The sequence below is a fragment of the Haplochromis burtoni genome, unplaced genomic scaffold (genome assembly GCF_018398535.1).
Source record: "Haplochromis burtoni strain Fernald_Lab_line unplaced genomic scaffold, NCSU_Asbu1 Contig_303, whole genome shotgun sequence".
In the NCBI taxonomy this organism is placed as follows: Eukaryota; Metazoa; Chordata; class Actinopteri; order Cichliformes; family Cichlidae; genus Haplochromis; species Haplochromis burtoni.
Genome location: NW_024582664.1, coordinates 30025 through 53816, shown reverse-complemented (window position 1 = coordinate 53816; position 23792 = coordinate 30025). Strand labels below are relative to the sequence as shown.

General features: G+C 40.2%; 1 protein-coding gene across 5 annotated transcripts in view; it reads right to left on the bottom strand.

Annotated features, from left to right (window-relative positions):
- Nucleotides 1–17153: 17153 nt before the first annotated feature.
- Nucleotides 17154–23792, bottom strand: part of zgc:66455 (uncharacterized protein LOC393502 homolog) — a 10015-nt gene continuing 3376 nt past the window's right edge. For 2 of the 5 annotated variants that reach the window (XM_042228102.1, XM_014339701.2), the window contains exons 4-11: nucleotides 23308–23401; nucleotides 23059–23226; nucleotides 22329–22355; nucleotides 19634–19734; nucleotides 19427–19488; nucleotides 18188–18354; nucleotides 17842–17997; nucleotides 17154–17734 (exon numbers count right to left, since the gene is read on the bottom strand). In XM_042228102.1, coding sequence (XP_042084036.1) covers nucleotides 17352–17734; nucleotides 17842–17997; nucleotides 18188–18354; nucleotides 19427–19488; nucleotides 19634–19734; nucleotides 22329–22355; nucleotides 23059–23226; nucleotides 23308–23401 — 1158 coding nt within the window. In that variant the 3' untranslated portion in view covers nucleotides 17154–17351. The remainder of the gene's footprint in view (nucleotides 17735–17841; nucleotides 17998–18187; nucleotides 18355–19426; nucleotides 19489–19633; nucleotides 19735–22328; nucleotides 22356–23058; nucleotides 23227–23307; nucleotides 23402–23792) is intronic. The other 3 variants (XM_014339703.2, XM_042228103.1, XM_014339702.2) reach the window with 3 other exon arrangements.

The following is a 23792-nucleotide window of genomic DNA, read 5'->3' as shown; positions in this document are numbered from 1 at the left end:
TTTTTCGAATCCGTTGACCTTGCTCTATGATTTTATGTGGCCTCCCACTTTGTAGTTCAGTTGCTGTCATTGCCCGTCATTTCCACTTTCTTATAACAGCATTAATAGTTGACAGTGGCATATTTAATAGTGATGAAATTTCATGACTGGACTTGCACATGTAGCAATGCATGCTAATGCCTTCTAGTGATAATGTCTAAGGGAAGCATGTTTAATGTAAATAGAAGTGGTCCTGGTAGAGAACCCTGTGGGACTTTGTAATTAACATTAATGTGTGCAGAAGACTCCTCATTCACGTGGCCAAATGGCATCTATTAGACATATATTAAACAGTGGTTTGGTGAGGTACATTTACAACCTATTGCACTTTTTCTTTCTTGTGATAAATTCTAAATTGTGACCGAAACTCAAATAATGAATTCCTCTGCAGGTGATCAGTTAGCTGTTTTACAACTACTCTTTCAAGAATTATTTAGGCAAAAGAAAGCTTGGAAATATACCTATAATTAGCTAACACATATTTTTAAATAATAGTTTAATTATTTTCACCTTAAAGGCCTGTGGTACATAACCCATTCATAAAGACAGACTGACCATACATTGCTAAAAGTCTCAGAGTGATGGTGAAAAGCTTCTTCATGCATTCTAATTCTAGGCTGTACTATTGTAATTCAGAGATGGATCAGATGACCCCGAGCCATTCCTTAGTTTTGTTGCGATAGACTTGGCTGCTGATGGGCTTCCCATGATGCACTGAGCATTTCTTCTTCACGCTTCTCTTTTCACTATCTGTATGTCTATACACCACTGCGCTATTCAGTCATTAGCAGTCATTAAACTGCAGCTCTCTCTTCCATAGTTTGCCATTTGTCTTTTTCTATCTCTGTTCCCCTCTACACAACTGGTCATAACAGATGTTTGAACCACCTGGAGCCTGGTTCTGTCCAAAACTTAATTATTTTAAAAATGAGATTTTCTTTTCCACTGTCACCAAATGCTTGCTCAGAGGGGGTTGTGTAATTGCTGGGGTGTTGTTCTAATATTGTAGGGTCTTTATTTTAAGATGTAAAACATCTTGAGGTGACTGAATTAATTGAATGAATTATATAAATAAAATGGAATTGAACTGAGTTTTCCATCATGAATTTGCATCTAGTTTATTGATATGATTGAAGAAGTTGCATGACATTGATAGATACATAGTTGATCTAAACAGTTGGTATTAACATTGATTGATATTTTGCCAGATATTTCAACCTTGGACATTTAAAGCTGAATGGCTTGTAAACTAATAAAGCAGTTCATGGATATTATATATTTCTGGTAGCTAAAGTTTTCCCTTTAGCAATACACCTTCACTCTGGAGGTCTCCATCTGCCATCTTGACTGAACAATCTTATCAGAGCTTTTGCAGAAGGGACTCCAGAGAAGCAGCAGAGAAAAGGCCTGCAGACAATGTGAATGTGTGAAGCACACTGTGACCAACGCCACAGACAGATAACAAACAGTTTATTAGTGAGCCAGAGAAACTCTGTTGGAAGAAGGAAAGCCATCCTGCAATAATCAGTGGAGGATGGGAACAAGTAGGAGTGGTGAAGAGGGTAAGGAAAAAAGAAACAGAAAAAGACTAAAATGCAGCAAGAAAAATAAAATAAAAGAGGCCAAGGGAATCTTTATTAAAGCAGCAGACTATTCATATTGCAACTGTCTGAGCCGAGCTGTGCCTTTCAATAGGACGATAAATTTGAGGAATCAGATGGGTGATGAAATTGATAAAAAAAAGGCATTCTGGTATCCCATCACTGCAGAGGCACTTGACATTTGTGATGACATTTGAGCTTGTTTGAATCTGCTTGAAATTGAGCATTTCATCCCAATGTAAGGCTACACTTTAGAAAAACCCTTCTTATCTGCAAGATTACGCAGCTATATTATATGAAGGTATTATGCAGTGCTAATAGAGCATGTAGATACTTCACAAATGATACCAAAAATACCTCGCACCACACATAAGGAGGATTTGGCCCTTGAATAAAAGAATACTTCCGAGTATGCAAATGCCCACAAAAGAATTAAGGCTTAACAGATTTGACTCACTCAAACAATGGCATGCAGCTCTTTTCCCAAGATGCAACTGTGTTAGTTTGCAGGATTAAGGCTCTGGATTGTGACAATGTGTTGAATGAAAAAGGACAAAGCGACACCTCCTTTATTACAGGGGTATAACTATAAGTGCTTCTCTTGTTATGCCTCAGGAATGATTACAACCAGGAGGCAGAGAGAGAGAGGCAGAGGCTATACACTGCCACCTGCAGGAAAATTATGCTCAGTGTTGTTGTTTTTTTGGCTTTTTCCCTGAATGGTAGTGCTGCCCCGGTGACATGGTTTATGTGAAGAATTGTTATACAATTGAGTGTGATTGCTGTTATGAATGGGTTTACTGTTTCCTGTATTGTGGCTCCTGTGAGTTTTAATACAGTGTGTTTTTTTCCTTCCTTAAACAACATTATTTTAAAATATAGTTTAAGAATGGATGTTTAAGAAAACAACAACAACATACAAACACACAAAAACTATATTGTAGTGGTGTTACCCTTATGGTGGATGTAGCACAGGAGATAGAGCAAGGCATTAACTTAGATTGGTGGCTCAATCCTTGCTTGTTGTGTTTTTTTATTTATTTAATTTATTTTTGTTGTTTTTGTTGTATAAAGCAATTTGCATGCTCAGGTAGAGTAGAAAAGTGCTATATAAGAATCAGTCCATTTGCCTTCCTCTTGCCCTCTGCCAGCTGGGATTGGCTCCATGAATTGGATAAACTGTTAGGTGTGGCTGTGTGCAGACAGGAATAGGACCCAAGGTGCAGACTCCGGAGACAGAACTTAAACCAAAACAGCTTTAATGCTGAACTCAAACATAACATAACTGAGAAAAAAGGTCAAAAATAAACTAACACCGGCAGCTTGACCAAACACACAGCAACGTAAACGGTAGATCGCGACACAGACACAGAGAAACACAGGGCTTAAATACACAGAGGGAGCAATCAGGGAATGGGTAACAGGAGGGAAACACAGCTGGGGCAAATCAGGCCTAACGAGACAAGAGGAAGCAAAACCAGACACATTAATATCAGACATGGACTTTCAAAGTAAAACAGGAAACATAACACAGACTCACAGGCAGGCACCACAGAGGGAACAGAGACGTGGGACCAGGGCAGACACAAACACTGACTGAACACGGGGATATAGGAACTAAGGATACACAGAGACGTGAACTAGACAAGGGGATACAGGTGATAGGGGAGACAGAGCAACTAAAGAAGACAGAGACATAAACCATAAGACAGAACTCAAAGAAACCAAAGACTAGAAAGTATAAATAATATAATAAACTCAAAACCCCTGGGTCAATGACCCAGGCATCCTAACATAAACAGAAGAAAAGAGATGGAGGACATTCATTATTTAAATTAAAGTGATTATTTTTCCATGTTTCATTACTGAATTACATGAAGAATTTTTTATTGAAAGACACAACTTCATAATTCAGGAATTCAGGACGTTTTACATTTCAATGACAATTAATACAGCTAAACTTCAGCTGCAAGTAGAGCTACATGGCAATCCATTCAAATCTTGAAGGTACAGTTAGTTGTTTTTTGAGTTTATCTAATAAATTAATAGTTGTTACATCTACCAAATTGATTCATTCTCATATACTCAGATTAAATTAAAATACATAGAGTGAGCACCAGTTTGTGGTAGCAGACATATTGCCCCATTCTGCCCAATCACGTTATATGTATATGACTATCCGGTCGTTAAGTCTGACGTCACTAGCCGTGTCTGGGCCTAAACTCCGCTGCAGGTCCATATATCAAACGATCACTATGGCATTACTGAGTGTTGAAAAACTGTCTAAAGTCTTTCATCTTTAATAAAATGATCAGCGTTCTGCTCTACCAGGTGTAACCATCCATGAAAACGGAATTTATGACATTTAATGGAGTTAGAAGTTAGCAGGGAGTTAGCTCGCTAGCTTCTATCTAAATACAATATAGCATGTCCTGACTGCGGGGCTTTGGAAACAAATTAAAACGTACAGCTCTGTTATCACTTCCAACATTAATGAAGACAGAAAACTAAACAGCAGTGACGTTTGTAGGGTTACTGAAGTTGGGCTAGCTGGTATATAATGATGTGCTACGTGACATATGTATTATACCAAAGGTGGAGGAGAATTCAATTCAATTCAATTCAATTTTATTTATATAGCGCCAAATCACAACATAAGTCGCCTCAAGGCGCTTCATGAACACCTACAAGAAGAGACCTTGTAGGTGTTTGCATGCATTGGGGGAAGTTTTAATTGATGTCTGCACCTTCAAGCTCAAGATATGATGGATTACATATAATTTTAACATTGAGAAGAGGTCCCCTTTATGAAAAAGTGAAATGCAAAGGAAAGAGACAACTGACATCTGAATAAAATATCCATCCTCTTTCTCCTCATTTCAGTTCAATTCAGTTTTATTTATCTAGCCACAATCACAGCAACAGTTGCCTCAAACTGATTTATATTGTAAAATAAAGCACCTACAATAATACAGAGAAAACCTCAAGCTTCTCTCCTGAACTGAAGTCTGGGCTCTAATAGATGAAAACATGCATAAACATTCTTATTTGTTCCCAGTACTGTCACAGTTACTTACTGTCAGTGTTAGCCAGCAACTCCTCGTCCCCAGACAGCAGTACAATGAACTGGTAAGCCAAGTGTAAGGTTCAAGGTTCAAGGTTCTTTATTATTTGTCACATGCATAGTTATACAAGTATAACACACAGTGAAATGTAGCCTGACACGCTCCTCGACATGTGCAAAAATTGGGGGGGGTGTAGAGGAAGAACATATATATATATATATATACACATATAGTATATACACTGGGTGAATGTGCAGTAGTAGCAGCAAGCAGGTGAATTCTGTACATTAATATGAATAGACATCTGACTATTTTACAGGATAGACAATATAAACATATTTAAAATTAAAGGAATTGAAATGTACATTGTGCCTTGGTTTAGTGTCTGGAAGAGTCCTGTCTCAGTCAATTATAGATGATGTGAGAGGGCGGGTGTGTGTGTTTAGGGCACGGATGGCTTGGGGATAGAAGCTCCTCTTGAGTCTCTCTGTCCTTGCCCGGAAGATGCGGAACCTTCTACCAGATTGCAGAAGTTGGAACAGTTTGTTGCCAGGATGGGACGGGTCCTTCAGTATCTGCGCTGCTCTAGTCCGGCATCTCCTGGTGTAGGTGTCCTGAAGCGGGGGGAGAGCAATCCTGCAGCAGCGTTCTGCTGTACGGATCACTCTCTGGAGAGCTTTTTGGTCCTTCACACAGCTGTTCCCAAACCACGATGTCATGTTCTGTGTGAGGATGCTCTCCACAGCGCCTGTATAGAAAATCCTGAGGATCTTTGGAGAGACCCTGAACTTCCTCAGTTGTCGTAGGTGATACAGGCGCTGCCTAGCCTTTTCTGTCTGACTGATGCCGATGAGCTCATGTCATGGTGGTGCCCACCAGAGAAAGCACAAAACACATAAAACACAAATATATGTTTTATATATTCTAAAGAACAAATATACACAATTTTGTATATTTTTACTATATTGTCAATTTGGTTTATGTTGTATTTAGATTGCACTTGTTTCCTCATTCAACATTATAGTTTCTAAGTAAATTCGGGACCATGTCTTAAATGTCATGTTTGGTTTCAGCAGAGGTGCAGTTATTGTGGGTTGAAGGATTAAAAATACTCAGATGATAACCAACAAAAAATAAGTGTCCACATTTTTCTTTAGGTTAAGCCCTAAAGAAAAATGATATAAAATGATATAAAATAAAGACTGTTGTAGACTGTTGCGTGTCTTTCTCATAATGGGGGTTGACATTGCGTTTCACGTTTGCATGGTGTTCAATCTTCTGCCTTGTATCTTCATCCAATATGAGCAGAAAGTCAGTGTGCTGAGCTGGATCTCTTATCAGCTCAAGCAGTACATTCACCAACCTACCGCTCACCACCCAATCATACTTCACATAGCTTGGGTAATAGAAAAATAAATTGCAGCAGAGGAGGTTCCAAAACTGTGTGGAATTAGAAGAATCTAGAGCCTGATTCCTCTAATATAATGGAGCTTGTAACACTGGGATTAGGTTATCAAACACAGATAGGATTACTTGCTAGCTCATCCTGATTCCACATTCAGTGTCAGCATTCCTCAGCTATTCTGACCAAAAGTAGACACACACACACACACACACACACACAACAAACACACACACACACACACACACACACACACACACACACACACACACACACACACACCACACACACACACACACAGAGTTTGGTTTGTAAGTATGCATGTGTAGTGACACATTATGTTTTCAATAAAAAATAACTAGAAGCAGCCTAAAGACTCGGGTTTCTGTGAACAATACCCGCCCACTCCAGAGGGAGGCTGAACTGACACTGTAAGGAGCTATAAAGATTTGTCAAGCATGTGAGTTGTCACAACAGCACGTTAACTGCATGCTAATACAGTCAGTGGCAGTGCTACTGTGAGCAGTTTCCAATCAGAGAGGGAAGCACATACAGCCACAGTCTGAGAGCAGGATGTTTGACCACATATGCTGTGGCTTAAAGCACATGACTAAACAGTGGTAAGTGGCCCATGGTAAGGCATGCTCCATCTGCCATAGGAAGAACCATTTTGCCAGGTAACGCTTCTCGTAAAGAGGAAATGAAAAGATGATCAGTAAACTTGGTTGAAAATACTGATTTAAGTGAGACTTACAACTTTTAAAATGAGCCAGACACAGAAATAAATGCCATGGTAAAAGACAAATGGACAGTACCACTGGTAACTGGGACACTTGTCACACCGAAACTAGACACTGGTGTGTGAAAGCAAATCTGATCAGCTTATCTGACATCAAAGGAATGAAAGAAATAAAAAAAAACATAATCAACCCTGAAAGACTACAACGGACAAAATATTAAAAACTTTGGCACATGTAGATTAAAGAAATAGTGGGAAAAAAAGTACAGTAGTCATTGAAGAACACGAATCACTGCTTGTGAAAAAGCCTGTAAAGATATTGGACTTGTGAGACGAGTGTACTATATCAGTGCAGATGTACAATCACCAAATAACTCTTTTGATGACCTAGTTCACATTTTTGCAGATATATTTAAAAGACCATTCACATATAAAATTGTGCTAAAGAATGACGCAAAGCATGCACCAGTTGAGCATGCTGCAAGAAGAGTCCCTGTACTACTAAAGTTTGACACTTCACAAGGTTTCTGGGTATTAAAGCTGAATGAAAGCAGCACCACATACTGCATCTTCAATACACCGTTTGGCAGATACTGTTTCCTAAGACTACCTTTTGGAATAATCTCAGAGAATCTCCGATATATTTCACAGGGCAATGGGGCATGGAACAGAAGGACTGGAAGATGTCCAGATTTATGTGGATGAGATAATTATCTGGGGCTCTATAATGCAAGAACACAAGGAGAGCAAGGTGCCTGAGCGAGTACACAAATATAGACTCGGCAAGAGTAAGTGCCAGTTTGATGTGCAAGAAATTGTATTTTTTGGAGACAAGCTCACTGCACAGGGTGTTCAGCCTGACCAAGAAAAAGTCAAAGCAGCACTGGACATCCCAAAACCCACAGAAGAGATAGGAGTGATTAGTGAGTGAGCGATGACTGAACGATGAGTCACCATGAAGTAAGGGAGGCGCAACAGCTAACGGACTGGTGAGAGTCAACAACCTGTCTCTGAATGTGAACAAAACAAAAGAGTTGATGGGATGATGACTGTCCACTTAACATTGATCCTCTGTGGAGGTTGTAAAGAGCATCAAATGCCTTGATGTTCACCTGGCAGACGTTCCTCAACACCAGCTCCATAACTAATAAGGCCCACAGCATCTCTACTTCCTGCGGAAGCTGAGAAATGCCCGCCACCCATTCTCACCACCTTCTGCTGAGGGACTATCAAGAGACACTATCTTGTGTCTGAATTGCTCTGTTCTGTCTGGTGTTGCACTGTCTTTGTTTTGGGTTTTTTTTGCAATTTTTGCACACTCAAACTTTATGTGGTCCTGTGTTCATTGTCTGCTATATGTACATGGTCTTGGAGGAAAGTTGTCTTGCTTCATTGTGTACTGTACTACTGCTGGTTGAAATGACAATACAGTGGTCCCTCGCTATATCGTGGTTCACTTTTCACGGCCTCACTGTTTTGCAGAATTTTTTTTTTTGGTGCAATTTTCCTTTGTTTTGTTGTTTGTTTTTTTGGGGGTTTTTTTTTTACAGCACATTGTGTTCTGTGTCCTGATCAGCTGTAGACCATTTTCAATTAATCTCATGCCGTGTCTCCTGTACAGTACAGAAAGTGTTCCGCTTGTCAAATTAACATAAATCTTCACTAGCAGAAGACAACAAACACAACAGTGTCGACGTTAAAGGATTATAAGGTGCATTAAGCGAAACAAAATAGTTAGATAAGTCAAACTTTACTCAAGTCATTCTTTTTGCTTCCTCTATATCCGTACCATTGATTCATTAATGTTTCTTTTTTTTTTTTTGCCTGTCCCATTTGGTTCTTTAGCCGTCAGAATTGTTGTCTGAAGGCCAACAAGGATACCCAATGGATTTACTTTACCGAGTGGATCATCACGGTCTTGCCGTATTGGTCCATTTGATCGACCTTTGTTGTTATTATTTATTTTATTTTATTTTATTTTCAGTTGTTGCAGACGGGACATGACTAGGGGATAGGAAAGGGAGAAAGAAAGATGAAGGAAAAGAAAAACAGAGCGGAAGAGGGACAGTGAGAAAGGAAACTTAAAAAGAGGAAGAGAGAGAAAAAAACAAACAAAAACTCCAGGATCACCTGTTGAGAGAAAAAGAAGAGAAAACAAGCAAAAAAAGAGAGCAACATAATAAACACAACACCATCGCATTAATCCAGCTAAGTTTGGAGACTTTGGAGGGCCTGGGAGTTCCCAGAGAGGTGGAGTCTATGACACGACCTGACATATAGACACAGACAAACAGGCACACACAGACACAAACATACATTCACATATACAAATACTCAGCACTCACCCAACGTAAAGATAGACACAAATGGACATTGTACACACAATCACACTCCCCAAACATACTCTATACCCCGGGTCAAGCCCAGACTCATCCATCGGACTGCCAGATGGAGAAGTGTGATTCTTGAAACCAGAGAACATGTCTCCATTGATCTAGAGTCCAGTGGTGGTGTACCTTACCTTAAGTATCTGCTGCTTTGCTTTGTATTTGGTTATGTAAGATGCAGCTGCTTCGACCACAGAAACCCATACCATGAAGCTCTCTATGGACTGTTCTTGAGCCAATCTTATACTCAAGTTTGGAGGTTTGTAGTGAATGGAAAATATTTAGTAGCAAGGAAATTTCATGACTGGACTTGTTGCACAGGTGGCATCTTATCACAGGAATTTACTGAGCTTCTGAGAGTGACCCATTCTTCACAAATGTTAGATAGGGAACGCAGTGCACTGCTCCTGCTTCTGATTGAAGCAATAGTCAACTTAGTTAACAGTCAAGTGTATTTGTAGGTAGAATCATTAAAAATAATTCTTCCTGATGATGATTCCTGATCATACTTCAGTAAGAAATTTAGTTATGTTTGTGGTGTGATGCACATGCACCTGTTATGTTGTGCAGGTCTCTTGGGAAAAGAGACTTGATTTTTTACTGCACACAGTGTATTGTAGAGAAGTTTTGGAAGTAGACTGTTACCCTGATACTAACAGACACAAGACTAAGGCCCCACACAGGAATTTGGCCTTGGTCATAAATATGCTGTTATATGGTAAATTGACTATTTCTGATATAACGCTTTTCTACTCTCCTGGAGTACTCAAAGTGCTCTATACGACATGCCTCATTCACCCATTCACACCCACTCGTACAAGCACTTCTATACACAAGTGCAAACTAACCTGCATTCACATGCATTCACACTCCGATGAATGCATTGGAGGGCAATTTGGGGTTAGTATCTTGCCCAAGGATACTTGATATGCAGACTGGGGAAGCCAAGGAGCGAACCACCGACCTTCCGATCAGTAGCTGATCTGCTCTACCACCTGGGCCCCAGCCACCCCATAGTATGCACTATACCCCCTTCTTAACCCTACACTGGAGGACAAGAGATGGTTGCAATGGTAACGGAAGCGTCATCTCCAAATAAGAAGTGGCCAGAAAGCTGCAGAAGAAGAAACCCGAGTCGACATCAGACCCAAGACCACTCTAAACTGTTTTGACCAATCACTTTGGTGCCCTGTTTATCACACATAATATCACACATAATAAAAAGCATTTAATTTCTGGGTGTGGGGCTTTTTGTTTATTTGGCTCTCCTGAGGAAGCAAAGAGAGATGACAGCCATTTTTTAACTCGAACCTTTGATTGCTCGAATAAAGAAAACATAAAGTCGGAATTTGAGTCATCAAATTTCAGGCATCATTGCTTTTTGTATTTAATTAATGGAAATATGGCTTTTGAGTATCAGTAGTGTTCCCTCAGGATAAGCAAGGAAGTAGTGCTTGCCTTGACACATTTAAAAATAGACATAAAATGTACCAAAGTAAATATCTTTCTCCTCACTACTGACATGAAGCTTCTTGCCTGTCAATTAATATGTCCATCCAGCCTTTACATTTGTGCCATCTTGTGGCTGCAGTTGACTATTGTCGCTGAAAGCTGCAATTATTTTGACCTCATTGAAAACTGTCGCTCTCTCTGTAACACAGGCGGTCCATCCGCACTTCATATGGAAACACATTAGCAAGTAAATGAGCTCCAATGGTTTAGCATCTAACAGACAAGTTTCTTCTTGCTAACCACCTTGGTCAATGTATGTGATATAGAGAAGATGGAGCTTGAAAATGTTGTTAATAATTCCTTGAGTACATTAGCAGGGAAAGCTAATGTACTCAAGGACATTGTCAGAGCTGCTGTCCCCTGTCCATCAGGCAGGGGACAGCAGCTCTGACAATGTCCTTAACCTCCTGACTACCAGGAAAAAACAATGTTATCCAATCAATTTTTTTTAAATCCCCCAATGTTTGTAAGGTAATCAGAAATATTTGGTGACTGAAATATTTTTTTGGGGGGAAAAAAGTTTTTATTTTTCAGATATCACGTGTCCACCGACATCAAAATGCAATACATTTCTTTCTGCTTCTAAAAAGGACTCCTTTTCTGGTCATTTGAAAAAACAGAACAAAATGGAGGAAATGACTACAAATGTCCACTACGGAGGACATTTTTTAAACACTTCAATACTATACTAAAATAAAGTTAGAATTAAGCATACTATGTTTTAATGTGTTACTAAGAGACTTATCTAAAATATGTTAATAACATTTATAGCCAAAAATTGCTCAGTAAACAGTTTTATGCACTTACTTTTGTTCTTTCTATAAAATGTGCTTGCAGCAATGGCCGCCATATTCCTTGATGAAAACACTAAAGTCCCTAGAGCCCCACCCCTTCATATTAGGTATAATTGGAAAGCCCTAAATGTCCTCTGTAGATACCAAAAGGAGGTAATTCTGTAGTATGCAGTGGATGGGAATTATTCAGGTTTAGAAAGGTCCTCTACAGAGGACAAACATGCAAGTTGAGTTCAGCAGCACTTTCAGATTAGCATCTATGAGAATGTCTAGGAATATACTTAACTAGCATTTAATCCCCCGTAGATATTGACAGTTAACCATGTCACTCACTGCTCACCTTTTAATTCAGCAGTTTTTGGGGTTTTTTTGTTATCAACATATTTTAGTATCTTTGTTTTCTCTAATTAGATATGTGTTCCTCCCAGGACAGCCACTATAAACTTTATAAAAGATGCTGAAAATGAAACACAATATCAAGCACTTCAAATGAGAAATATTAATTACTTTAACACTGATTTTTCCATTTTTCAATTCATCATATATATATATTATAATATTCATTATATTTCATATATATATATATATATGTATGTATATATCTATATAGATAGATAGATAGATATATAGATAGATAGATAGATAGATAGATATGATAGATAGATAGATAGATATTAAATGTTTGTAAAAGTCACAGACGCCACTGTTGAGTATTGTCTTGTGTCAAGTGATTATGTTTTTATCTGATGGAGAATCAAGAAGAGAGATCACAGAGCTTTTCAAATTGAAATATTGTAGGCCATGAATACAGCAATATCACTTTATGAATATAGCCATTACTATGAAAATATTTTCTGTGAATTTGACATGTTCGCTTGAGAGCATTCAAGTGCTGGAGGTGTTAAAACATCTGAGAACATAAATATGGTTAGTGAACAATATAAATAAATAATATAGACAAATCGAATTAATACAATTACGAGTTTTAATTCCTTTCCAGATGATAAAAAAAATGATTACAGTAATCCTTCATTATTCTTCTATTAAGTTGAATTTCAGAAATGTAATTAGAAACATTTTAAATTTCTAACGCCTTAATACCTTAATACCTTCTTTATCACGTTGTCAACTAGTAACATAAGGATTCCAGTCTTCACTGCCCACAAGAAAATTAACTAATGCTTTAGTCATCTGAAATGTTTTCAGTGACATAGCTTTCTCAGAATCAAAGACAAAACAAAGAAAAACAGGATACACATTGAAAATAAACTACAATAAAATGAAATAAATGCAATACAGGAAGGTAATGGAATTAGAGACGCTTTTTTACTGTAGGACTTTATTATTGTTTTAGGGCAGTGAAAAACAGTTGGGATTCTGTGCATGTGTGGGAGGGTTGCACAGGATTAGGGTTGGAGGATGCTGCCTGGAAGGTCATGCTCAGCATGCCTCTCTGGTTGGAGAGCGATAGAGGAGGAGTGACCTCAGGTTTCCAAGTGAGGAAGATAGCTGAGGGTGGATCTACTATTACCACCAACAACAACCACTCCTCCTTACCTTACAGACAGCAACCAAGTGATGCTGTCCTTGGAGAATCTACCTGGTAGACATAAGGAGCATTCAGTCGAAGGACAAAGAAGGATTTTCTTTTAACAGAAGGCAGGGATCTGAGTAAATGGTGGGAAAAAATCTAGAAAAAATCTTAACACCATCAATGAAGTAAAAAGGAAGCTGACTTAATTGTGGACTGCATTAGATGACAAATGCATTGCAGATTTTCCTGAAAACTAGCTTTCCGATGCAGTCGAAGCCTGTAAGTTAAAGCTGATTATCAGTCAACAATTACCCCCCCCCCTTAACAGAAAGATTTTCTTTTTTAAAAAGCTGATAGTTTTAACGTGTTAGAGCAAAAATGAGATCAACTTAGACGTCATTGTCATCATTCAAATTGAATAATTTTCTTATGCAAACCTGATGAAAATCATTCCAATATTTCCCCCTGAATGGAGATGTAGAGAAACTGTAGCTGATTTCCTGTTTTGAGCAGTGAAGGTCTGAGGGAACAAGTACCCTGTAATAAAGCAGAGTAAGGTCAGCAGACTCCCAATGTGTCAGCACACTGTGCTGGATTAGCTGCTGTAAGCCTATTAAAGTGGTTTGGACTGGGTGGGCCAGAACAGACTACACTTCACTCTTTACATGCAATGATGCAGGCTGGCTGACTTGAAGCTGCGACCACAGTACGGCATGTGTCCTGTAGGAGTGTCCTTGACCAGCACGGTATTGGTAGACGCATTCCTACAGTCCTTTCAATGTTCTTTTAATGGGATGCAGAGAGCTCAGTTGGATAAGCTGCAGGACCAGGCTGACACCAGAACAAGTGCTGGAGAGGCTGGTCGGGCTGACTCTCTCACTGCACCTCCCCTACCCCCTACAGTGGCAGTGACGCCACATAGGATGGGGGCAGGCTACGACCCTCAGGTGTTCCTTGAAACATTACAGGCAATGGCAGAGGCATGCCAGGCTACCTGGCTACCTGTGCCGTTGGAAAGAGAGGCGCGGCTGTCAGGTCATGCTGACGGCCACGCAGCCAGAGGAGGTGGAGGGTTGCAGCCGGCAGCTAGTGGGACGAGGCTATTTCCAGGTCCCCACGGCCCTGCCCTGGCAGAGCAGCCACTGCAGCTACAGGACACTAACCCCTTTCTCCCAGATCTGCCTCACCAGGTCCTGCCAGCGCTGACCCACGGAGGGCCACACCAATGCTAAGGCAGAAGTGTTAGAGATGTGGGTGACAGGACATATGTGGCGGGAGTGTCCATTGATGGAGGTTGGTCAGGTGTTCTATGTCATTGGGGTCCCAAGAGCGACATACAGTGTTCGGGTAAGCTGCCAGGCTTTGGTGGACTCAGGCTGCATGCAGACATTCCTTTTATCTCAACAATTCTAAAAAAAGACTAGTTACAAAACAGCTAACTGATCATCTGCAGAGGAATGTTTATTTAAAGAATTTTACTCAAGATTCAGATTTCATCACAGTACAAAAACAGCATTGGTAACAGTTACAAAGAATCTTATGGCTTTTAACAGTGATTAGAGCATTCAAAAGGCATTAAAGGTACTGCTGCAATAGTTTGAATCTTATTTAATAGACCCCAATTTGTTGATGTAAATGGAGAGCCCTCTTCACACACTTAATGATGGACTTCTACAGGATCTAGAAGACACATACACTATACATGTGTTATATTACTGCTCCCCTATGAGCTGTCCCAGGCAGGCATCTTCTACCTGACACAAGACTATAAAAGTTAGCTCAAATATCTTATGTATCAAAGTTGTATTGGCGATTTGTTTTGATCTATAGTTTTAGTATCGTAAATTTTGTGTTTTTTCCATGTAAATCCCACATTCACTCAAGCCGTGAATACTTCTGGCTTGAGTGAATGCTGGTGCGTCTGGCTGCCGCTATTGACTGGTACATTTTTTGACTTTGATTTATCGTTTTATTTTGTGCTTTTTTCTAATTTTTCCTTTGTTGTCATTGTTATATGTGTTTTATTCTCCTCCCCCCACTTGGCTCTTTTGAAATCAGAATTATTGTCTAAAGGCAAAGAAAGATGCCCAACAGATTTACTTTACCAAATGGACTATCCCGGCCTTGCCGTATTGGTCTACTTGATTCACCTTTGCTTTTATTGTTTATTTTATTTTCACTTGCTACACACGGGACAGACATGACTGGGGGAAAGAAAAGGGAGAAAGAAAGAGGGAAAGAAAAACAGCGGGGAAGAGGAATGGTGCTAAAGGGCAAAAAACAAAAACAAACAAAACAAACAGACAAAAAATACAAATATCAATCACCTGGATCACCTGTTGAGAAAGAAAAAAGAGAAAACAAGCAAAAAAAAAAAAACAAAGCAGAACATAATAAGAAACAAGCAGAAGAGAACAAGAGTAATAGAATAAACAACATCACAATGATATATGGGAATATGACAGTAAATACTAAATATTAAACATTATTGTGCAGCACATAAGATCAACAGAACACAGTGTGCTTTGAGGTAGGAGCCAAAAAGGGTGTAGTTTGTGGGTGTGATCACCCGTGTGTACACCTGTGAGCATGGACGCGCTTGTTTTTTAAAAGGTTCCTTCATGTAATGATCTGCTAGAGGGTGTGGGGGGGCCACAGCCCCGTCCTCCAGGGCATGAAGCAGGTATGGAGGAGATCAAAACTCCAGACATCCAGAGGCCCCCAGAACACAAGAGACCAAGGAAGACCAACAGAGGGGCAGCTGCGCCACTGTCCCAGAAAGAGCTGAGGAGAGTCCCAGATGAGGGCTCACTCAGCAGCCGCGGAGCAGAAGCCAGGGGGAGTTGCAGTGACGTCGCCCGTGAGCTCCGCCGGCAGCCAGCTGTGCCTGAGTGACCGAGCCCCAGGCCGAGAGGCACGGCACCCCACCTTGGGGTGGGCGAAGTTTTTTTATATGTTAGGTTTGGCCCGTATCCCTAAAGATTCTGAGAATCCTCTCAGAGAGCTCCTAACTTAACCTAAAAATTCCTTGCCAGGAGTTTTAGCTTAGAAGTGATTCCAGAACATTTTCAGTGAACTCTGAGCAAGGAATGGATGGAAAATCCTATCTTAGTGAGGAGGTGTGGTTGACCCCGTTGCTAGGTATGAGTCATCATTTCAAAAGCCGTGATTGGTTGATCCTACAAGTTTGATGGAAATGAGCTTTTGGTGATAATGAGCAAAGGATGTACCCTCAAATCAATAAACATATTATATACTCTAATCTTATGCTGACTGTAATTGTAAATAATATTTCACATTCAAGAAAATATCTGGAAAATGAATAGTAAGCTGTAGGGGTTATAGCCTAACATTAGAATCTAAAATATGTGAAAAACTCATTACACCCTGTTCAAATAATGATTCGTGTCTTATTTGCTCATATTAATATCCTAGCTGGCATATTTTGTACTTTCACTCCCATATGGACCCCGTTGAAAACAAGATGGCCTATCTCAAGAGGCTGTCCTTAATGAAGTAGAAATCACAACGTTACAAGTCCAGTGTGGTCTTAACGAGGGTAACACGGCTCAGCTTTTAGCAATGTCTGTGATTGCAGACCCAAGTCATCACTGCTGCATTGTTGCATTTTCCCGGTTGCCAAATACCTCGGGGTTGTGATTACTTTCGTCTCCGGTGTAATAGCGTTGTGGCGTCGAGTTGGTGAAGTAATTGCATCTCTAAGGAGATCCACCACAAACATGATTCCTGCACGATCCACTCTGTAGCATCTCAATAATTCCCTGTCATCCAGTGTTTGCAGGACATCTCTCCTGCCTCTTCTGTTGGCCATTTTGTGCAGCTGCTTAGGGGAACTCCTAAGCCACTAAAAGTCCTCTTCCCTGCTCTTAGCAGATCTCGCCTTAGGAGCCCTTTTAAGCGCTAGGAATCTTGAGGAATAGCTTTTATATTAACTGGGATTGTCGTGTCACTTTTAGGGGAAATTCTAAGAAAACGTCATGACTCTGAGAATTTTCTTAGAATTTGGCCGCTAGGAGCCACTTTTTGCACAAAGATTCTTTAGGGATACGGGCCCTGGTGTCTTGGAAGGCACTTTCAAATAAGATTTAATATTATTACAACAGTCTTCTCTCAAGACATGTTTTGCACTTCAAGGAATAAAAATGCTTTTCATTGTGCCTTTAATTGTGCAATTTACAAATAGTGCAAAATGCAGACAAAAAAAAAAGAAAGTAAATTTAAAGAAGACATTTTACTGAATATAATTAAGATTAATTATCATTGACTGTTCACACCCTCTTGCTGATCCATGTAGCGGTCTGGAGGGTGCAGCAGATTGAAGCGCAGCAGCTGCAGATCCACAACTTGCCGTTGCTCCTTTACATGGCCCCAGCACTCTCTGGGACCCCAGGCAGGTGGAGATGGGGGAGGCGGGTCAGAGTCAGCGGGATTGGAGTAGTTTTCCTCAGGATGCTGATGGTTGTTGTTGGGGTCAGAAGGGGATAAGCTGCTGTTGCTGTGGCAGCGAACTAGGAATTTTCCTCGGTGGTGACGATGGTAGAACATGCCAGCAACCACCAGCAGCGCAAGAATTAGTGAGCTGAGCAGGAAGAAAAGGATGTATACACCTTTAGCTTCAGTGGACAGGCGTGAGCTGCAACCTGAAGGGAAAACGAAAACCCCGCCAAACAAAACAGGAGATCAGCAGCTGAATTAAAGCAGAATATCTGCAAGTCTAACTAAGATTTCTGATATGGGTCAAGCATACCTGCAGCCTTCATGTCCACACAGATGGTTCCTCCTGATCCCAGGCGGGAGTTATCCTGAAAGCCTGCCCGGCAATGGCATGAGTAGGAGCCAAACCGGTTCACACAGTCTGCATTGAAGTCACATTGAACAAGCTGGGTCCCACACTCATTAACATCTGAAACAGACATGCACAGAACTTTTAGCTGATAAATGCATATAATACTAAACACATTAAAATAAACTATGTAAAAAAAAAAAAAAGTGTAATCAAATATATATTTATCAGTAATCACTGTTTTTGACTCCTTCCTGTTTACAGATTTGTCCAGAGTAACATTACCAAGCAATTTTGGACACTTCCATACCTGCAGTCGACACAGACATAATGATTGCCTTTCTCAGATTTCCTTTGCCACTGGCATCAACTTCAATGAGCCCCTGGAGAGCAGAGTGGATGCCCCTGTGGACATGCATGCCTCTAGGTCCCTGTCTAACTTGCAGCCAGAGGATGTACAGCACTCCTGCATGCAACCTGTGCACAAAACCTGTAATTATGTACCGTAACATATACCTTAACAGTAAAGCAGCTTTATGGTCCATAGATCCCGTTTCATTATTGAGTCTAAACAGACTACACAATGACATAAGTTCAGGCGCTGCAGAGGGAGGTTTAATGTAATAAATACACCAGTCCACAGTTCTCAAGTGGAGTTTCCAGGATTTGTTTTTAGTATGGTAGCAAAAGAGGAAAATGAATGAGAGAGTTGGGGAAAAGGTCTGGTCCTATATGCTGGATACAAAGTAAAAGGCACCCTTTTTTCGCCAAGTTGGACATGGAGTCCCACAGTGACAGTCAAAATGTCCAAAATGTGAAGCAAATGAAAATTCCAACAACCACAGCAGAACAAAGGGTATCAGATAATGAAACTGCGATAGCAGACACTGAGCATAATTAACACAGATAAGAACAATCATGGGAAGACAGAGACAGGAACTAAAACTTACACAGAGCACTAAAGAAAACAGAATCGAAAACTAGGGGACAAAAGCATAAACAGAAAGACAAGACAGAGGAGGACCAAAATAAGGAAACTGATCAAGTTAAACACAAGAACATCAAAATTGGAGCCAAAGTTTAATACAAACCAAAATTTCTAAACTAACATTAGAACAATGAGGCAATCTAAACAGGTACCCAGAACTCCAAAGAAACTAAACAGGGACTTAAATAATACAATTTAAAACTTCAAACACTACAATAAAAGTAAAACCCTAAACAGAAACCCAAATTCAGCAACTTCAGAATCAACACAACACAGCACTGCACAAGAGCATAAAAATTGTAAAACTACTGACCAAAACAAATTAGCAAAACTGTAGTGAAATAGAAGAAACATCTCAAGTGTCCAAATTACATTTTACATCTGATCCCATCTATACTTTCATCCAGTCGTGGTCAGTTTTGCAAGATTAGACCAATGGTATTTACATGTGGAGTTGCAGTTCTTTTCTGCATAGGTTCACTCAGAAAAGACAGTCTCATTCAAAGACAAACTTATACTTCAGCATTAATGGAAAGACTTGTGAGGATGTTTTCTACAAACCTTTTTATTCTTTTGGAAGACACCGACAGTTGTGCATGCAGAGCCTCCAGCTGTTTGCTGATCTACAGAAACAAAAGCCATGTACAAAGTTTAGTCTGGGCCATCACCATTTCTTAATGCGTCAATGAAGCTTTGTTTTTTATATTTATTACAAAAAAAAAAACCATGCACATGCTACATATGACACGCACGTACACACACACGCACCAAAGCTTTTACTGAAAGCAGCAGTGACCTGGCCAGGTTGTCCCAAGACTTCAGCAAATCCTGACTAAAGTTGATCTCTATGGCCACTTCAAACAGGTGATCTGTCAGAGAGATTTCAGAAGACCAAAATAAAGTCATTATAATAACAGTTTCACTGGTAGCTCAGATAAAATAAATTAAAGTTGATCTCCAGATTAGACATACAGGCATACACAAAGTTTGGACACACCTTCTCATTAAATGTTTTTTTTCTTTAATTTTACTACTTTCTACACTGTAGACATCAAATATATGTAGCAAGATGTATGTAGCAAAGAAAAAAAAACTCTAAATATACTTCATATTTTAGATTCCTGAAAGTAGCCACCCTTTGCTTTCTTGACAGCACTACAATCCCTTGGCCTTCTCTCAATGACCTTCAGGATGTAGTCACCTGTCAGGGTTCATTTGTGGAATTTCATACCTTCTTAATGGAGTTGGGATGATCAGTTGTGTTGTGCAGAAGTCAGGTTGGTACAAAGCTGAAAGCCCTATTTGACAACTGCTAGAAATTATATTATGCCAAGAACCAATCAACTAAATAAAGAGAAATGACAGTCCATCATGACTTTAAGAACTGAAGGTCAGTCAGTCTGGAAAATTGCTAAAACTTTGACTGTGTTGCCAAGTGCAGTCTCAAAAACCATCAAGCACTATGATGAAACTGGATGAGGATGCTCCAGGAAAGAAAGACCAAGAGTCAACTCTGCTGCTGAGGATATATTCATCCGAGTCACCAACCTCAGAAATCTGAAGTTAACAGCGACTCAGACTAAGCCCAAATAAATGCCACACAGAGTTCCAGTAGCAGACACATCTCTACATCAACTGTTCAGAGGAGACTGTGTGAATCAGACCTTTATGGTCAAATAGCTGCTAAGAAATCACAACAAGCAGAAGAGATTTGTTTGTGCCAACAAACACAAGTATTGGACATTGTTGGACATTTATTCAAATTTAAAAGGCACACAGAACCAGCATGGTTACCACAGCATCCTGCCATCTCATCCGGTTTGCATTTAGTTGGACCACCATGTATTTTTCAACAGGACAATGACCCCAAACATACCTCCAGGATGTGTAAGGGCTATTTGACCAAGAAGGACAGTGATGGAGTGCTGCGCCAGATGTCCTGGCCTCCAGTGTCACCTGACCTAAAACCAAGTCAAGATGGTTTGGGATGAGATTGAGCGCAGAGTGAAGGCAAAAGGGCCAACAAGTGTTCAGCATCTCTGGGAACTCCTTCAAGACTGTTGGAAAACCAGCTCAGGTGACAACCTCATAAAGCTCAAGATCCAAATCCGAGAGTGTGCAAAGCAGTAATCAAAGCAAAGGTTGGCTATTTTGAAGACTAAAGTATAAAGCATGTTATGAGTCATTTCATTACTTTTATCTACTACAAAATTACATGTGTGTTCATTCATAATTTCGATGCCTTCAGTGAGAATGTACACAAACATCTATGAGTACAACCAATGGCCACAACCAATTGTGTACTTAGTGAATACCTCAGGCAGCAGAAAGAAAGAAGAGGAGCAAGGAGAAGAAGCATCATGGAAGGATGGGCCCCTGTATGGTATAGATAGAGGAAGTGGCTGATATCCAGAAATCCTACCAGAAGCTGGACAAAGCTGGAGTGAAAGACAGCACACAGGCTCTAATCCAGGCAGCACAGGAACAAGCCCTAAGTACAAGAGAGGTGGGGGTCTACCACACTGGGCAAGATCCCAGATGCAGCCTAAGTAAAGATGCCCCAACACATAACAGCAGGGTGCGCCACAACCAAGTGGCCAGCGTACAGGAACATCTGTGCCAGCCTGAAAGTCCCAAGGTCAAAATAGGAGAAGCCCCTAGGGTGGTCAAGAAGGAGTGAGCCAAGATCCTGTGGGACTTCCAGATATATAAAAAAAAGCTGGTGATGGCTAACAAACTGGGCATAGTAGTGGTGGACAAGCAGAGGAAGATAAATGGCCTGCATTTGTATAGCGCTTTTCTAGTCCATAGGACCCCAAAGCACTTTACACTACATTCAGTCATCCACCCATTCACACACACATCCACACACTGGCGTTAGCAAGCTACATTGTAGCCACAGCTGCCCTGGGGCGTACTGACAGAGGCGAGGCTGCCGGACATAGGCGCCACCGGGCCCTCTGACCACCACCAACCACCATCTATAACCGTAGTTATAGATGTAGCAATACCAAATGACAGCAACATCAGGAAGAAGGAACATGAAAGGTACCCAGGGTTCAAAGAAAAGCTCAAGAAGATCTGGAGGATGAAGGTAACAGTGGTCCCAGTGGTAATCGGTGCACTTGGTGCAGTGACTCCCAAGCTAAGATTCGAGGAATAACATCTGAGAACTCTTTTCAGAACAGCGCAGTCATATAAATAGCAAAGATACTGCACAGGACCCTCAAGCTCGCAGGACTCTGGTAGAGGACCCTAGCTTGAAGGATAAACCACCCGCAGGGGAGAGAAGGGAATGACTTTTTTTTTTTTAATAAATGAGTAAATCTATCTATAAAATATTTTTAAAATCCTGCTCATGACCAGACTGTGTGTTCAGCATAAGGTACAATGGCAATTTAACCAGATAAAAAGAGAACCCACACTTCAGAAAATAAATAAGACATTCTTGTTCAATACTCACCACCAGGAAAATGTTGAATTTCTGAGTCTATGAGGGACAAAAAAACAAAACAAAAACCACACAATAAAAAAACAAAACAAAACCCCTCTCCGACTTCCCACGAATGAACCAGTTGTGTAACCCAGTGCTTATCTACACTTAACATAACTCAACACCACTCGACCATATAGATTATTTGTGTGCGCTTTTGTTCGGCAAAAAAAACCCCCATTTCTTTATAGTACATCCAAAAGTATCTAGAGTGCATCACTTATCCCACATTTTGACATATTCTTTCACATGCACTGTAATAATAATAAATTTTATTTACAGGCACCTTTAAGACCCTCAAGGTCACCTTTGAGGTTAAAATGAATCAATCCCATTTTGGCTATAACATCACAAAATGTTGAACAAGTGAAGCACTGGCAATACTTTCTGGATACAGTGTATTCTTGTGTTAGGGTTGAAGGGGCCTTAATTACAAGGTTATAACAGGAAAACACTTAACATGTGGAACTTATTTTTACTCACGTATGTATCACGTACAGCTCTTTTAGAAAATCAAAGAGCAAGTTCAAATTTTAATAGCTGTTTAACCTGAAAATGTTCATTGAAAATTTGGTTGATCATGATCTCATTTCAAAGAACTAAACATATCTATATCAAGCGATATAATTACAGTTAGTCAATCCAAAAAAGACGAGTACCTGAAAGATTCAGGAGAGTGTCTGTGTTCAAATGTACTCACAGTTCCCTCTGTGGTCCGACAGTGGCTCCACCATGTTAGGCTGAGGATGAGTCTGATCAGTGTGCTGTATTTCTTGTCTGTCAGAGGATGGGGAAAGCTGGACTGAGGTCTGACTGACCTCTGTTATGTTCTCCTTCACTGTCCAGCTCAGAGTTGTGGTCTCATCCTCTGCAACAGTAGATTCCTCCTCATTCATTTGTTTTGCTGTTGTAGTGTCAGTGGTGACTTCTAGTTGGGTGTGAGTGATACCTCTCCCTGATCTGAAGGTCCTTTGGGTGGACACTGATGCAGTTGGCATGGTCGTGTAGTTCCCAGACAAGGACAGAGGGTTGTTTTCATCCATCTGAAGAAGGACAGACGACGAAGAGTTTTACAATGTTTTCTGGAATTTACAAGCAAAATAAAAAACAAAACAAGTACTGCAGATTTTGGCAAGATTACCTGGTCTTTATCATGTTGTTTATACTTCTCTGGGTTTCCTTTTGACATATAGGGTCATTACCATTAATGTTTTAAGTTCCTGAGCAGTATCCAGTATGGCAATTTGGTGATTAAGTAATGTATGTTGGATCTTATTGTAATCATATTACATTTATGTGTAATTCAGTATTGTATTAAATTCAGTTGTCACATTAAAGTTAACCAAACAGCTATATCACTGTTACTTGAGCTACATAGATTACAGTGGGGCAAAAAAGTATTTAGTCAGCCACCGATTGTGCAAGTTCCCCCAC